This window comes from Diadema antillarum, unplaced genomic scaffold (assembly GCF_040938485.1).
Source record: "Diadema antillarum isolate AM-2024a unplaced genomic scaffold, OU_Dant_1.0 seq00001301_RagTag, whole genome shotgun sequence".
NCBI classification, from domain to species: domain Eukaryota; kingdom Metazoa; phylum Echinodermata; class Echinoidea; order Diadematoida; family Diadematidae; genus Diadema; species Diadema antillarum.
In genome coordinates, this window is record NW_027272079.1 from 704,846 (window position 1) to 722,024 (window position 17,179).

Here is a 17,179-nt window from a genome sequence, read left to right on the forward strand (position 1 = left end):
AGGCGGGTATCTACAATATGTCCACAAAAAAAAAAAAAAAAAAATACAACAGGACCCTCCGCAAGGGTAACTTTAAAATAGCGAATCAATCCAAATAAAATTTCAGGGTATGAGACTGTAACTTATTACCCACATCTTACTGAAAACCCCATCAAATTTGCTTCAGTGGTCAAAGAGAAATGAGGAGTTTTGTAGAGCATGTCCAGGAATCCCTTCCCTCCAAGTTCTGTCCATTGTGTTAATAACAAATTATGCACTACCAAGAACAAGAAAAGTTTGCCTTTTCCTCCCCTGGCAACCAGCGGCATGCACCTGGAATCACCACAATTTTTATATCATGTAATACGATTTTCTGTTTGTGTCTTATGTCTGCTTGTATTGTATGTTGAATTGCCGAATAAATAATAATAATGATAACAATAATGATAATAACATCCATGAGTGCTAAATTTGGAAGATTGCCTTTGATGTAATCTACGTTTGTAAAGTACCGTGATGTTAATTTTTTTTTAATATAATCTATGCTAAATTATGCTAATTTATGCATACATGTAATGATGCATGAAATCCGACAATTGGTATAAATCACTAAATGATGCTCAAAATGGGCACATTGTTTGTGTAAATATTCTTTTTATTGTCCTGAGCAAATATAAGAGAAAAAATTGTGCCATCAGAAAAAATTTCTTAAGTATTTTAATGTTTTTTTATTCCTTATGTATTTCATTGTTTTTTTGAATTAATGTTTTTTTCACTGTTTTTTGGATGAAACTTGTCTGCGACATTGTTCCGAACAAGAAAATATGTTATTAATTGAGTTTAATCAATAAAACCCCCAAATAATCATGCTTTTATGAAATTTGCATGTAAGCACAGTTTGCATTGAAATTGTACTACACGAATTCACATTTTTGAGCAATTTTTGGTCTGACATGAACATACACATTTATGCGCAACTTCGGAATCGTGCACCCGGGCAACGCAAAATTGGTGTCAAAAGATGCGATAGACTCGAAAGAAAAAAGTCATGAAACGTCGCGGCGATAGCTTTACATGTTAGTGATACATCGCGCGGAACGTCAAGGGGGGCCTCGGAGACCCCCCCGGCCTAGTTAGGGTTAAGAACCCTGAATTAGCATTTAGAGTCTAATCATATTGGAAGTTTTAAATGCAAAAACCTGATTGTAATTTTTTTGGAGATAAACTGTATAGCAGTAGCAAATTAATGTTTTATGATAAGTCACATACACAGTGTTTCACTGCTCAAATAGTGTCTTTCTGCAGCTGTAAAAGTTGTGCAGTTCAGTGGACTAAGCGAGTCAAGGTGGTGTAGGCGGATGAGAGCAAGCCACACATCAATACTCATGGCTAACCTGCAAGAATTTGTGAGTGAAGACAGCTAGCAAATTTGTGGATATATACTGGAAGGACAGATTATTACTTGTAGTATGTAACGTTGTGTTGATAACTTGAGGGCAATAAGGAGATTAGGGGGGCCCCATGGCTGGAAAACTGACTTGTGTTTGACAAAACCTGAGATCAAATTGAAAGTTTTAACTTAAGTTTGATCCTCGTATTCCACTGCTGAAAGAGGCTTACTGTTTAATTGAAATCTGCACTTGATTTTCGTTCAATATCTATGTAGAAATAAGTCATTGTGGCCTAGCCTACTTCTGAAATTAGACTTAAAAAAAAAAAACCCTTCAGTGCAGTGTCAGTGCAGTGTCTGCAAACAGCAGTACATAACGACGCAAGTACTGAGAAGTAAGCTGAAATATGTGATGTGTGCCAATTAAAGTGAATCAATTTTACGGAACTCTAATGCAGGATTGAATCAGCTAGGCTGACTTGCTTTCCATGACTTTGGTCGGTTGATAAATCAATCCTTTTGTATTCACGCTGATATGGGTCCTTAAAACAGAATTTTTAATTTAAAATAGAAATTACTTGGCTGGATTGTGAGATTACCAAATGCTGTGATGACACAGAGTTAAGGTGATTATTTTCATCACAGCTAGTCATTTATATTTTTGAATTTTAGACATGTATAAATTATGATATTTATATCCCAATATTTGATCTTAAAATTGAATATTGCATGCTGTAGCAAAAACAAGTTTGGTGGTGGCAACAATAAAGATATGAGATATGACTCCAATTTCTGGGTGTTTTCATTACAAGAGCTGTGTGCATTATTCAGACACAGCATCAAAATCCCCAGAGTACTTATGGCTAGCTACTTTACAAAGAGAAGTAAGTATGCTCCACCAATAGCTTTGTGTAAGCCACATCCTGGAATACTATATTTGTATGACTAGCAATTAGGATATACAACTGTATGTCATTCTCTTCCCACGCTATATTTATTTACAGTCTATATACATTTCTTTTGCTGATGCAAAAAACTTACTTTCGCTTTCATTTTACATCGATTTCACAAATAGTTATTGGCCGCACGAATCTTAAACATTTAAATAAAGTTTTGTTGAATTTCGATTGTGATTACGCTCAGTCTGATCATTCTACATTCAATATCAACTTTGTTCAAAGCTAATGAGGCTTGCATTTATTTTCTTAATAATCCATGCAACCTTTCACTTCTACATGACGTACAGGTTGTCTTACACCTAAAGATACTATACCCAATTCTAGGACTATATCTGTTTGGCACAATGCCTCCTATATGCAAAGGATAACACAGATGGTTGTTATGTAATAAAGTCGATTGTACTACAGTTGCAAAAAGTGGGGATTTTTAGTAGTAGTTAGTAGTAATAGTGATAATGAAAGTGAAAATCAAAGTATGATTCACCCTAACTGAGCTCTATTAGTTAATTCGCACACATATTGGAGTGCTTTGGTCAAATGTCTTAAAAGAAAGAGTAAATGAATAGAGGGTACCAAATCCCCCTTATCCCTATCAAGGGAACTTGCTGTTGGACTGAGGCACATCGCTCCACCCGAGTGTGCTTGCGACCATACAGCTAGGACAAGTTTGGAGATGGATAGGTCAAGTTTTGATTACTGAATGCCAGTGGAAAGGCTTGGCAAGTTCAGCTGCCTGTCTGGTAAAGGGTTAATACTAGCATGGCAACTGGTATGGCCTTGTTTCTTAAAATTGGGCGGGCCCTGTCATTTGCAATCAAATCAATTATGTCTTATGATTGTCTGTCAGATTATGTAGTACTTTCAATGATTTCTGTAGCACTATTAAAACTCCTTAATAGGATACATAGTATTGTATATCAGATTTTTTTTTTTTTAAATGCAAAGAATGCCAGCCTAATGGCAGTGATGTATTACTCATTCACTTATTTAATTTTCTTTCTGTTTTTGTGCGTATGTCTACAATGAAGGCGGATACAGCGTTTTGGATGTATAAACTGCAGTTAGCATAACCTCTTGAATGGTATGCCAAGACGAGTTTGATTCGTACAAGTCATACTTAGACAGGAAGTTTCTAGCAACAGGGCCCGAGTCCAACATAAACTTAACTGGAGATTCTTGAATTACACCAAGCCTACGCAGTCAGATGCACACTTGTTCCTGAAGGGGCACTCAAAGCTGTTAGATTGTAGCGTTTCTGTAATTTCACACTTCAGGATGTACAAAGACTTTTCGCTATTCCTGCTGGATCACCACACCTATACTCATGGTCTTTCATGCATGACAACAAATATGTCACTACAAGGTTCTTCAGATATTTATTTTCCAGGTCTTGTGCCTTTTCGTTTTGTTTTGTTGTTGTTTTTTTCCATTTTTTTTCAAATACTTCATTGCACATATTATTACAGTACTGATTCAATATCAACTCTGGAAAACTTTGAACAAGTCTATCACGTTCACATATTAGTCCTGTACACAGCTCATTGCTCCAGAACACATGACTGTAACCATGAGAGAGCTACTTGCTGTTCCAAAGAACATGATTGTAACAACTACGCAATCATGAAATAATGGGAGTATTCTGCAGAGAAAGTGGCACCGCTTTCAAGTTGCTTATTTGTCATAACCGATTCTCTCATCAGGAACGACGCTCATTTCGCGAACATTACTCTGGCCACTCTCACTTTCAATATTCCCTGGATAAACAAAACTGATTACAACAACTGCAAAAAACAAACACACAAACAAACAAATATCAAATGTGTGAGGGAGAGGGGAAGTGGGGACGGGTAAACAACCAAGACTACATCACACAGGCAGTGCCAATAAAAAGAGCAGAATACATCTCATATGGTTGTGGGGTGGTGGGGAGGATCACATATCCACGATGCTGTCATTTGTGCGTTGAGAAAACTCCTCTTCAGGAGGTTTGGTTAGTGCTACTGATCAAAGCAGTTCAAGCGTGTGCACAATCCGTACATTCAAGCATTCTGCGTTGTTGAGTAAATGTTTAGAGAAAACTTAAAACTCACACATGGCTTCTTTATGTGGTTGTATTGCTGGTAACAGCAATTTTCAGTAGTGCTGTTAACTCTTTATGTGTCATTTTCGAATGCCTGACTCAGTTGTCGGCTTGCCAAGTTTGCATATTTTGCTCATTAACGCACAAACCCGCCAAAACTTATTGATAAATCGCCAAATGCCACAGTATAGCTTCACATGTGAATCCATTTCTCACACATTTAGCTTATGTTGTGGGTGGGATTGGATTGCAGTGTTCCATTGGGGTTTTTCAAGTAAAATGAAATTTTATTTTTCTTTTGCAGTTATGTCTTCAAATTTTATGCCTCCCAGAACTGGACAATAAGGTAGCTAGTAGCCATTTGCAAGGAAAAAATAAAGTTTTGCCCAAATATATACATCATAGCAAAGTTTAGATTTTTCCCTTCAACTTTGCATATTGCTCACGATTGGCAAAAATGTTTCCATAAGCTGTGAAGTATTACGTACTACATGTACCTGCTCGTGATGTGCGCTCCCTACACATATAATTTCTGCAATATTCTCAGATTCTGAGCTTGCAATATGCTCAAATTTCCAGTTGTGGCCCATCCTGGCTGAAAAAAACAACAACAACAACACTGGTGCATTGCAGTCTCAGAATAATGTGGCACACTGGGGGTTTTACACTTGGTACACATAGAGTTAACATTCCAGAAGTCTGTGGTTAAGGATGTTAATGGGGCAGGGTTGGTGTAGTCAGGCAAACAAAAAGCAGGACTACTCTTTTAATTTATATAATTTATACAATGTATGGATACCGTGTATCTCTTTCCGTTGTCTCCAGCTCTATAATTGGTGTTCACAGCAATAATGAATAAAATGTCAAAAAAACGGCACCATAGTGCTGAAAGCATGGTATTCATGCATCTCGACAAAGGTGCCATGCAGTGTTACTACTTCACCAGTGCTTTGTGCTGTGGTGAGTAGGATCTGGACTGAAGGTAAGACACAAAGATTCATTCTTCAAGGGAATGCCTTTGCACACAAGATTGAAGGGGGAAATGATTTGAGATGATATTGAGGCCCGTGCTGACAGCATAATATTGCACATACATTTGGATAATGGATCTATATAAACTGTAACTGAGAGTGTGATATCCATGACAAGGTGGGTTTGTGGTCACGTCTTTGGTTCACAAACTATGCAGCGCTTGTCACACCCATCTCTCCATGGAGACAGAAGCAACAATAACCAAGTAAAAGCCTGGGAGCAGTAAAGATGGGTTTCAACAGAAACTTAATCTAGCTGTCAGCACTATTTGAAACCTGAAAAGCACAGTTCCATTTACAGAGTGCATAGTCATGTAAATGAGACTTTATTAGTCTTTGCAATACCAAGTCTAGTATATAGATTCCTTTTTTTTTTTCTTTGTAAATTGCTGTTGTAGAATCTTATTCCATGTAAAATAAAACATTTTTAAGCTGTTGATTTCATTCAAGATGTTCATGTTATGCTTATTACATTCATGAGGATGTAGAAACATTGAGGGAAAAAAAAAATTATGAATAATTAAACAAAATATGAATGTATAATCTACAGTGCCTTGTTCCTTATTCATGCAAATCTGCATATCATTCTATTTCTACTACAATGTGTTAAAATTGCTACAATGTATCTGAATGGGATTTAGTAGAGGGACAATTTCTACTTTGTTCTGACTTTCACTGATTGGTCAATCACTACCAGCAGCTACAGTTTGGGTCTAAGCACACTAATTTTCAATACTTTACAATGACATAAGCAGTACATACACAATGGGTTAAACTCTTTGGGGGTTGTTCTACATACATGTATCTCCTACTTGATGACATCACTATAAAGTCTTTTCATTATTGAACATTCCTGCCATTAAAAACAAACAAACAAACAAACTTGGTTAGGGTTGTGTTCACAGCAAACTAAACATTCAAACAAAATGCAGCTTCATATCTGATTGTTACCTTTCCACGGGGCTACACGAATACATTTGAGGGTGAAAGAAAAATAGTAATGTTTGAACGTGAAGAACTAAAAGGAATACATGCTGTGCAAAAATATCTAAATGCTGAATCTTCTTTTACCATGCAAATCACAACTTACTTGTCTCAGAGAATGAAATTGATACTATTATCTTAAGTGAGGTAATGAAAACCTAAGGGAGAAAGGTTAGAAAGACAGTTACATGAGACAAAATTTTATTCCCTATAAAAATAAAGATACTGAAAAAACTTCATTCAAGCTCCTGCATTCATATGGCACTCAATGCCACATGCTGTATTCTGATGACATATGAGCATAGAGCACAATGCCTTTATGACTCTCAGCGTATGCATATCATAATGATCATAATTTCTATAAGGAAGTTATCCTGTATGAACATTTCAAAGCTGCATATTTTTCACTCCCCAAAGTGAGGCACACTGACCTAGACTTATGTTTCATTGTTGAGATTTGGGTTTTATATTATAACAATGATACCTTGAATAAACAAAGGACAAATAGCCCCCATAGGCTAGTAATTCCATATGCATCAATGTTAAATTTACCCCCCCCCCCCCCCCCCCCCCCCCATAATTGGTGCTTTGCATCAAAATAGTATAGTTACAGTTCAGGCCATGGACTAGCCTAATAGTGAAAAAACACAGAAATTTCTTGACAAATGTATATTCCTACAAATTTCATTTGAATGCGTCAAGCATCAATCTTCTCGTTGCTTTCATGATGTGAGTGTCTACTGCATCGAATAGCATATTTTGCCTCTTGCGTGAGCTGTCTCTTTATTATAAAATGTGCCATTTCTGCCAAAGATGACTTTGGAATGAGTGGTGACAGACAAAAGATACTGTAGCTGTCATCTTCTCAACAGACATGGCTAATAAACGATGCACAAAGAGCACATTACAATATTCAGGTCATGATGTCTACAACAAAATTCTAATGGGAACATACAGAGTAATGCAGTCATAATTATCACATGTTGCTTGTCCTCCAGCATTATGAAAATACATACTGTAAAGCAAGAAATTTTCGCAAATTGGACTAGACGGCCTTTTTGCGTCATAAAATTTTCCCACATTGCCACTGGCAAACAATGCATAAAGTATCGACATGCATTTCAATTTTGCAAAGCTTGGCTCTCGCAAAATTCAAAAAATTTAAATGCACTCAAAAATTTCAGGTTTTATACTATTTCCCTCCCCTGGGGTTGTCATAAAGTTTATTTGATTTGCATGTTTACCATAACATAACTACTTCACAAAAACAAAGGAGAGATAATGATAATGCTGATAAGAATAATAGTAGTTTTGAGCATTGTGTGATATTTTATTCAATTTTCCCCACTATGGGACAGAGTATCATTACTTAGTTCCTGGAATCACATCTACACCCTGAGTGCACTCACTAAACTCCCTGGGAGTAATTGAGATTGGTTTTTTATTTTAGACCCACACAAAATTTGATCACATGGAAGCGTAACTTCCTTTGTACAATATGAAGTGACTGCCAGGATATGACCTAAAGGAAGTACAGAAGAATTCCATGAAATCCCAGCGGGAAATGTAGCATGGCATGTTAGGAGAGCGATCCTGGATACTGGCTCTTACCTCCTTCTTGCGGAAAGAGTCCACCTCCCGGCCGTACTCGTTCAATTTCTCCTCGAAGCGCTGGACCCGCCGCTTGAGCTCGTCCTCGGCCTGCTCGCGGCGGGACATGAGGCGGTTGCGGCATACCTCGAAGATGGTCTGAATGTGGTCCGGCCAGTGGAACACTGTGCTGTTCAGTTTGATGTCCTCATCTGTGGGCAGGGCGGGGTGAGGTAAAGAGGTACCATGGGGGGGGGGGGGGGGGGGGGGGTGCATGCAGAGAGAAGAGTGACACAAGTGCATCAAATGGAACAAATCGTCTAGAGCATCATATGCCATGCATGCCTGTTAGTTTGTGTTGCTAAGACATAGTGTACCATGTGCAACGATTAACAAATGCAGCGTAATTACTGTATAGGATGTGTATTAGCACAGTATTCTCATCTTTTGAATTTCAAAATATCAAATTCATACATTGTATGTATCATACATACCATATTGCCTCCCACAACACAGATGTGTAATCATAGCACAGGGGCAATATCCCTAATATTTCTCTCTTTTTTTTTTCTCAATTGCAAATTCAAAGTCCCAAATTTGCTAAATATTACGCTGCCAAAATATATGGTATCTAGAGTAGTTGAGGATCAGTACGGCGCACATGCTGAACACAGTCTACAAACTCTTCTCATTCTCCCAATTCTAAACTAGAAATAAAATCTTAAAGGACAAGTTCACCTTCATAAACATAAGGATTGAGAGAATGCAACAATGTTAGTAGAACACATCAGTGAAAGTTTGAGGAAAATTGGACAATCGATGCAAAAGTTATGAATTTTTAAAATGTTTCTGTTGGAACCGCTGGATGAGGAGACTTCTACAGCTTGTGAGTCATATGCGTACAACAGTATAAAGAAAATATAAAGAAAATTCAACATATTTTCACTTTTTTCACATAATAAAAGAGCACTTGACTTGGCTCTTTCTAGAGGCAGGGGGAATAATATTACCCATAACATTTGTCGGTAACGAGTCGGGGGAATGTGAACTTTTTTCATAAGATGAAATTTTGTGAAATTCTCTTTATATTTTCCTTATATTGTTGTACGCATGTGACATCTCAGTTATTCACACACTGCAGTAGTCTTCTCATCCAGCGGTTACTGCACAAAAACTTCAAAAATTCATAACTTTTGAACGGATTATCCGATTTTCCTCAAACTTTCAAAGATGTGTTCTACTAATATTGCTACATTCTCTCAATCCTTATGTTTATGAAGGTGAACTTGTCCTTTAATGATTACTAAGTATCTAGCCACAAAACTACAGGCTTCCTGTCTTTAACTGACACAATCTATTTGTAGCAAATCTGCTGACTGAAAATCTGCACATTACTACCACTATCATGGGTACATTTCACAATGAATGTGTGTATGGAGCAATCTTGTGTTTTTGTTAGCATTTGTTTCTCTTTTTCGGGGGGGGAGGGGCAGTGCTTGTTGGTTGAAGTATTACAAAATGAAAAAAACAAACAAACTTAAATTTGACTGTATAATACAGAGATAAAATTCTAAATTGAAGAGGCTCCACGTAACAGATCCACTGAAATCACTATCACCCATAGCCAACTTCTATATCCATCCCATCACACATTTTGACAGCAAAAAATATTTTTTTCAAACAAATTTAAGAGATACAAAAACAACTGTGTACGTGATCTGTACACTGAGAATCTGCCTTGCTACAAATTCTGAAATTGAAACCTCTGCATAAAAGTTTGAAAACTGACACCATGCTGAATGTTTACTAATCTCAGAGGAGAGAGAGCATTCAGATGATTACATTCAGGAAACCATTATAGCAATCAAATATTTTCACTTTCCTTTTCTGCCTGGAATTTCTCTATTCCTCTGGTCACTGGTAATGGCTATGGCTAGAATTTCACTCTCACTCTCTGTTGATTTTCACAGTATGCGATTGACATATACATGCAAAAGAAAACCGACAATAATAATTTTGATAAGTCTGAATGGAGCAGTCATTCCATGGACATCGCTCGTAGGGTTTTCCCTTACATGGTAAGAAGGCATAGTCCAGCAGAAACATGAGTCGGTTTGCCGCTTCGTCAACTTCATCCTTCAGTTTGTACACAGTGACCTCGGATGACTCTCGCAGGAATTCAGCCAGGGCCACGATCTCTGCCGTGGTGGTCGGTGTCTCGCCGAGGCGCTCAGCGATGTCATCGTAGCGACGGCAGATGCTATATGGAATGAAGTATATAAAATTATCTCCACAGATACAAATCTCAACAAGTGAACATCAAACAGGGATTTTTTTTTTTCAGTTTTATCATATTAGCACAAACAGGATATCCCTGCATTATTTGAATTAGTGCAGGTTATTGAAAGTTATGATTTACTATTTTTCCCCTCCCTTTCCTTTGTATCCTTTTCTTTTGCTATTCGCTAGTCGATGTTGTTGTTGTCTTTCTTTCTCTCAACTTATGTATTTCAAATATCTACATTTTTACAAGAGTATGTATTTCATAATTTCACATTGTATTTGTATAACTTCCATGTTCTGGACCCCATGGAAGACCAGCAATGCCATATTGGCATCGCTGAATATGGGCCATCCAGCCGTTGTTGTTTTTATACGGAAAATCAATCAATCAATCAATGCATGAACCTACTATTTCAAACACTCTAGAAAGAGAAACACACATCAACTCAATGAAATAATCAATATCACATCTGATGTGAACAAAAATACTCGATTAATAGATGACTTTATCATATCATATCTGCATATTTATATCAACTTCTACTGCATTCTCTGAAGCCAGTCCGTAGTGACACGAGGGGCGACACACTGCTGCTTACCCTTTGTTGAGGGTGCGATTCTCGTCCACCTCGAAGGTGATGAGGCGCTCCTTGAGTTTCTGCGCCCGGTCGCACAGGTCCTTGTTGAGCATCTTGCAGTCCAGGCAGAACATGCTGAGGGGGACAGTGATCCGCAGGGACGAGATCTCGTCCTTCAGCTGCTGGTAGCTGCCGATCTTCTTGATGAACCCCTGCAGGGAATGTGTCTCTTTTAGGAAGGCTGTGACATCGGCGTCAGCCTTCTGGTTCAAGAGGTCGTTATACTTTTTGTACATGTTCAAGTACCTGCGAAGAGAGAAAGACAAAACAAGGAAACACAAACAAAAATAAGGTAAATAAGTTGTGTTGTATGGCAACTAGATAAACCTAAAATTGTTTCCCAACACCTTCATTTAATCTATGAATAGAATCAAAACATCAGACTCGAATTATAATTTTGACTGTTTTGAAGAAAGACACTAATTACTTCTTTTGCTATGAACAATGTAGCAATACAGTGAGTCCAAGACCTAAATCTGTAATCCAGCACATTTACTGAAATAAGAGAGATAGGTCTGAGTAATAAGGGAGCTATCGTTAGAACACGTACCTAGTGGGTCCCACAGTGTTGTGCTTAAAAATCTCCATGGCCTTGTCTATGAAGTCGGTCACCAGCGGCTCTTCAAGTTTGACAGGGCGGAGCAGGAGCTTTTGGTTAGCCATCTGCGGGAAGATGGCACACTCGACCTGCGCAAATGAAAATTTCATTATAAACAGCTGTGATAGGTCAGGTATTTTGTATTTGCATCGCTTTGTTTATATTGCACTTTAATGAATTGTGATATTGGAAATAAAATTTGATTTGATTTGACTTGAATTGACTAGCACTAGCACCTACCCTCTGCAGACCCTCGGCTGATGTGATGATCTCGGAGAAGCAGCGGAGGATGATGTTCCGGCACTCCACAAACGCCGGGTCAAAGGCAATCCTCGGCTCCTCCACTCTCAGTTTGATGATCATGATCTGAGGCATCACATACTGCAGCTCCCTGTACTCATCCTCAAAGTCATTTCCAGCCTGACACAAAAAAATACAAATAAATGAATAAGTACTTGAATACATATGCAGGTTTGAAGCAAACACACAAGTAAGTGTTTATATAGATTTCTGAATAATTTTTGACTACTTGAGGAGTAATAGGTATACAAACAAGAAAATATGAGGAAATGATACAGACAAAAGTATGACTAATCATATGAATCAAACTGCTGATGAATAAAAAAAAAAATCATTGCATGTAGTTTTAACATACAATCAGAACATCTGGCCATGATACATTCTTGGACAGTTACAGTAAAATAAAAAATATTTCATGACGTAGAAATTTTCAACAATATTGCACCTCACAGATCTGCTGCAAAAATAAAAGCACACGAGTTTATATGTCAATATGAAATTATATACAAGAATCATCCACTAAATTACAAATTAGTGATGTTCGCTGAAATTGATCCTTTGAAAACATTAATTATGCGAAAGTTTCCACTTCTACAGTCAGCAGAAATTTGAAGATTTTGCGCTAACGCTTCATTGATGCAACTGAAAATTGTTTTCCAAACAAGTAATATGAAGGAAATATATAAAGATATGAACTACCACATTAATCAAAATGCATAAATGAATGATTCCATGCAATTCTATATGATATATTAATGCATGTCTGATCTATGCTCTTTTCTGTCCATGTCTATGTTTGTTGCAAAATATGTTATATAATACATAGTATATCTGACAAAAGTGATTCTACACAGTACACTATTAGAAAGAAAAGTAACTGCAGGTAAGAAATACCAAAGTGTATAACAAAATTGGAAATTAAATAAATGTGACAAAACGCTTAACAGGATGGAGAGAAACAATTCTCAAGTCAAAAGTCATTTTGTGTTGTGTTGAAAACACAGGGGAAACAATAATGTGCAGGGTAAAATCTTACAGTACACAAAGACAGAGAAAAAAAATCATAATGTGTAGCTAGCAAATTGTGAAAATATAAGGAATAAACTGACCTCGTGTATTTTGAAGAAGTCCAAGAAGTCGGAAAGGGAGTTGATGACCATGCTCCTGAGCTGGATAGACATGAGTGCAGCGACGCAGGCAAAGAATTCCTGCACCCGCTGGGTGGAGTCTGTGTCTGTGGATGGGACTAGGTGGGCCCACAGGTCCTTCTTGTCCATGAACATCTCAGCACATGTAGGGATCCACCTGCAGACCGGATGCACACCGGAGCCAAGCAATCACATGGAAGATGCACGGGTTAAATTTGTAGGGTACGCAAACTACAATTTTGTACTTCTGAATTTTCCAAGAGCAGCACTGATTATGCAGGGCACTTGACAATGTTGTCTCCAGTATTTTGATATTAAGGAATGCTCATCTTGTTAAAAAGAAAACAATCCTTCAAACATTGAACGGAAATTTATCAGCGATTTCGTACAACCCAAAGAAATAAATCTTATATGTATATCCTCAGTTATCCTAAATCCATTATATGGGTGCAGATAGAATTAGAAAGAGAGCCTGGAAAACATAAGAAATTTCAGTCACACACACACACACACACACACATACACACACACATACACACAAAAAAACTTCATGCCCCTTCAAGTTACTTCAGTGTACAGAAATCACAGTCTCTATAAAGATTTGGAGGTGTGTAGTTTTACATTGGCAAGTCTAGTGAGGCTATGTCCAATCATGGAGGTACAAAATTGACATTATATTACAAGTAAACATTGTTGGATCGATCCCATCAGGGGGGACATTTCATGAAGTGTTTTGTCAGATATTTTTTTCTGACAAACTGTTATCAGCTACTCAAATCTCCTTACATCTGATTGGCTGACAGCAAATTTGTCCGACAAATCTGGGGGACAAAACACTTCATGAAATGCCCCTCCAAAGCTGCATAATGCAAAGTAAGTCTTCTCATTATCACTGCTCTTAATTACATACGTTATAATGCAATTTCTTTGCGTCTAATTAATCCACAACAGCCCATCCTCATTCTACAACTGGGTCATTTTACAAGAGATACACCATAATTATATTACTACCAATGCATCATCATGCTCCCTGGGCGTGAATTGTAAAGTTCTTTTAAGCACAACCTTAGTTTGTAAATAATGGATGATTTCAGATGCATGACAACCTTGAAATTTAGGCCTGATATACTCAGTACGGAAATCCAACTCATTCATCACAAGCCAGCTCCATTCTGTTCAATGCAGTAAATGTGCACAGTGGGTTGAATGAGCAAGTGCACATGACATCTTAATTTGAAAAATCTGCAAAGTGTCTCTATAGCATACATATTCATATATGCAACACTCACATCATATTATGTGTTGATATTTTGTTTTATCTATTGTTTTTCAGGATGACTTTTTTTTTGTTACATTGCAGTTACTACAAGTTCTGAGAAGTAAAGAGGTAAACACTGCCTTGTTTAAGTCACCAGATCCTAAGCCAAGGCTAATTTGTCATATGTGGATTTTATTGAGATACACTAGAAATTCATTCTGCATTCAAGTTGATTACCCACCATGATGGCAACATATAACTGAATACAATCTCCATAATTTAAGCCTCTGATAAGAAATTGAAGTGAACTACACTGAAAAATATAATAATAATAATACAAAGTGGGGGGACAAAAGACCTGCATGTTTTTATCCAGGATACATGATGCCTTATTTTCTCTGCCAGAAGACCTTACAAAACAAAACTACATTATAAAAGCAATGGTAATGGGTGCAAAGGAACCATCAAGTTATAATGAGTATGGAAATTGGATATGAGCCTATAAAGTGCTTCATTTTCACTTTAACAAGTGCAAGAAGAGATCGTATTACACAGGCTGAGACAATTATGTATCACAATTACAGATTTAGTTTCTTAGAGGATTTCTTTGTTCTCATATAGTTTCTTCTCTCCCTTCCTCGTCCTAAGGAAAAATGGACATGACGTCCCTGGTTAGATTGTTTATTTTGTTTTGGTCCAATCAGTGTGAGCTATTAACAATACCAATAGAGATGAGAGAAGGAAAGTGGAGAAGACGTCCCTGGTCCGATTGTTTGGGTTTTGTTTTATTTTTTTGTCCAATCAGTGTGAGATATCAACTATATCAAAAGAGCTGAGCTAAGGAAAAATGGACACGGCGTCCCTGGTCAGACTGTTTGTTTCGTTGTCCAATCAGTGTTGACATGGCATCCCTGGTCAGATTGTTTGTTTTGTTGTCCAATCACTGTGAGCAATTGGCCATACGAACAGAACAGAGGGAAGTAAAAATGGACATAGCATTCCCGGCCAAAATGTTTTGTTTTTCTTTGCCCTAACAGTGTGAATTATTAGCCATATGAATAGAGCTGAGCCACTTACGAAGTTTGTAGGATCTTCCTGGCATCAGCACAATGCTGTTTGATCAGGGACTCGAACTCGCTCGGCAAGAGAGGGAGCTCTGTGTTGAGGAGGTCCTTCAGACGAACAAACCGCTCCCTGCAAAAGCTACAAAACACAAACAATATACAACATAGCTTAGTATGCAAGTGCCATAATATATGTCCCTGCTGTCCAGTTATACAGGTACATGTGCCATGGTTTTCTGCTAAATTTGGGGGAAAAAATTCCAGTTAGACCTGGAGGATGCATGAGTCAATAGTGCTTTTGATGTACTTCATGTTGTGAAAACAATATTCCTTTCATGATTATATCAAAAGGAAGTTATTTGACAGATGTGACCCTTTAGGAGATTAAGAGACAGTTTAAAAGATAATTATGCACACTGCATAATTTGCAGACACTTACATTAAAAAAAAAATTGCTATTTTTTTTTTTTTGCTATTAGTTGTTTTGTTGAACCATTCAAGGATGAGACAACTTTTCCCATTGCATCATACAACCTCTCATTCCAATGCATTATTTCTGAAAGAGGTTTGGCATTGATGCAATAGTGGCAGTTGCCATAGCTGCAGGCATCCCGCTGGCAATCCATCAATCGTAAGCACAAATGTTGCTGGGGAGGTGACTATGATCTTTTCAGCGCACAGTAATGGCCATACGTGTCTCCATGTCACGTGGTCCCCGGGAGACCCCATCCTCTGAAGGCGCTCTTGTACTCACCTGTCATACCACAGATTCTGCAGTTCTAACATGATCACATTGGTGATGAAGAGATGCTGGCAGTTGATCTCTTTGTGCGTCTGGTAGGAGTGGTGCCAGGGGACGGGGGCCCTGATGATACGGTGCGGGAAGGGCCGCGGGATCCAGCTGATATGTAGGCGTGTCTTCTCCTCAGGGTCTTTCAGGATGTAATCAACTGCAAGATTGCAAGAATGGGTGTGTGTATTTGGATGTGAATAGGGAACAATGAGGATGATATAAGCAGGTTTATATCACAATTGCCTATAAAAAACTAACCAACTGCAGTCCACAGAGGTGAAAAACCTGATTCAAGCAGTGCATGGTAAACTTGTAGGTATTGTATGGGAGAATCAGCAACATGGACAGAGCACATACTGTAAATACTCCACCAATCATATGACTCATAAACAGTCCGGTGGTCTAATAGCAATGAACTGTCTGATCCTTTCAGGAAAATGGTAGGAGAAAAATTGCAAAAGATATATCGCCATACTTTCAACATGCAAATGCCCATCATAATTAGTTCCAGCTGCCCCTAGCAAGCATTTTTTGTGAAAGAAAAGGAAAGATTTGATTCTTATCTAGTAGTTCTACTTTAACCTCACATCTTATAGTAAAAGGGGAATTCTAGTGCTGTTGAAAATTAGTTTAAAAAGAGGGAGCAAAATTTTCTTGGCACAACAATGAAAATTTAGTAAAAATTGGATAAAAAATAAGGAAGTTATGACATTTTGAAGGTTTGCTATTTTCTTCAGTAAAAAGATCTTGAATGGTCACTATGAGTATGTAGATAGGGAAGTGATAATGTCATCCCCTCAAAACATGTCATAAAATTTTGACATTTCCAGTCTTCCATTTAAACACAATTACCCATAATGCCCTAGTTGAAAAATCATAATATATCTAACTGATCATTATTTTGAAGCTATTCCACCTAAAGTAACATCATGTTTTACACTTTTGATAACAGAAACATTGAATTTTCCTCATTTTTTGTATACAATCAATCAAAAATTGTGAGGTAATGACATCATCACTTCACTCATTTGCATATCATATTAATGGTATGAGAACTATCCTGCAGAAATTAGCAGAACTTAAC

The 17,179-nt window shown here is 37.6% G+C and overlaps 1 protein-coding gene across 1 annotated transcript in view; it reads right to left on the reverse strand.

Moving 5' to 3' along the window:
• Window positions 1-17,179, reverse strand: part of LOC139708105 (dynein axonemal heavy chain 3-like) — a 115,674-nt gene that overhangs the window by 86,385 nt on the left and 12,110 nt on the right. The window contains exons 7-15 of the mRNA XM_071620083.1: window positions 16,057-16,252; window positions 15,316-15,441; window positions 12,942-13,137; window positions 11,773-11,952; window positions 11,485-11,621; window positions 10,896-11,180; window positions 10,089-10,273; window positions 8,035-8,225; window positions 6,391-6,402 (exon numbers count right to left, since the gene is read on the reverse strand). Coding sequence (XP_071476184.1) covers window positions 6,391-6,402; window positions 8,035-8,225; window positions 10,089-10,273; window positions 10,896-11,180; window positions 11,485-11,621; window positions 11,773-11,952; window positions 12,942-13,137; window positions 15,316-15,441; window positions 16,057-16,252 — 1,508 coding nt within the window. The remainder of the gene's footprint in view (window positions 1-6,390; window positions 6,403-8,034; window positions 8,226-10,088; window positions 10,274-10,895; window positions 11,181-11,484; window positions 11,622-11,772; window positions 11,953-12,941; window positions 13,138-15,315; window positions 15,442-16,056; window positions 16,253-17,179) is intronic.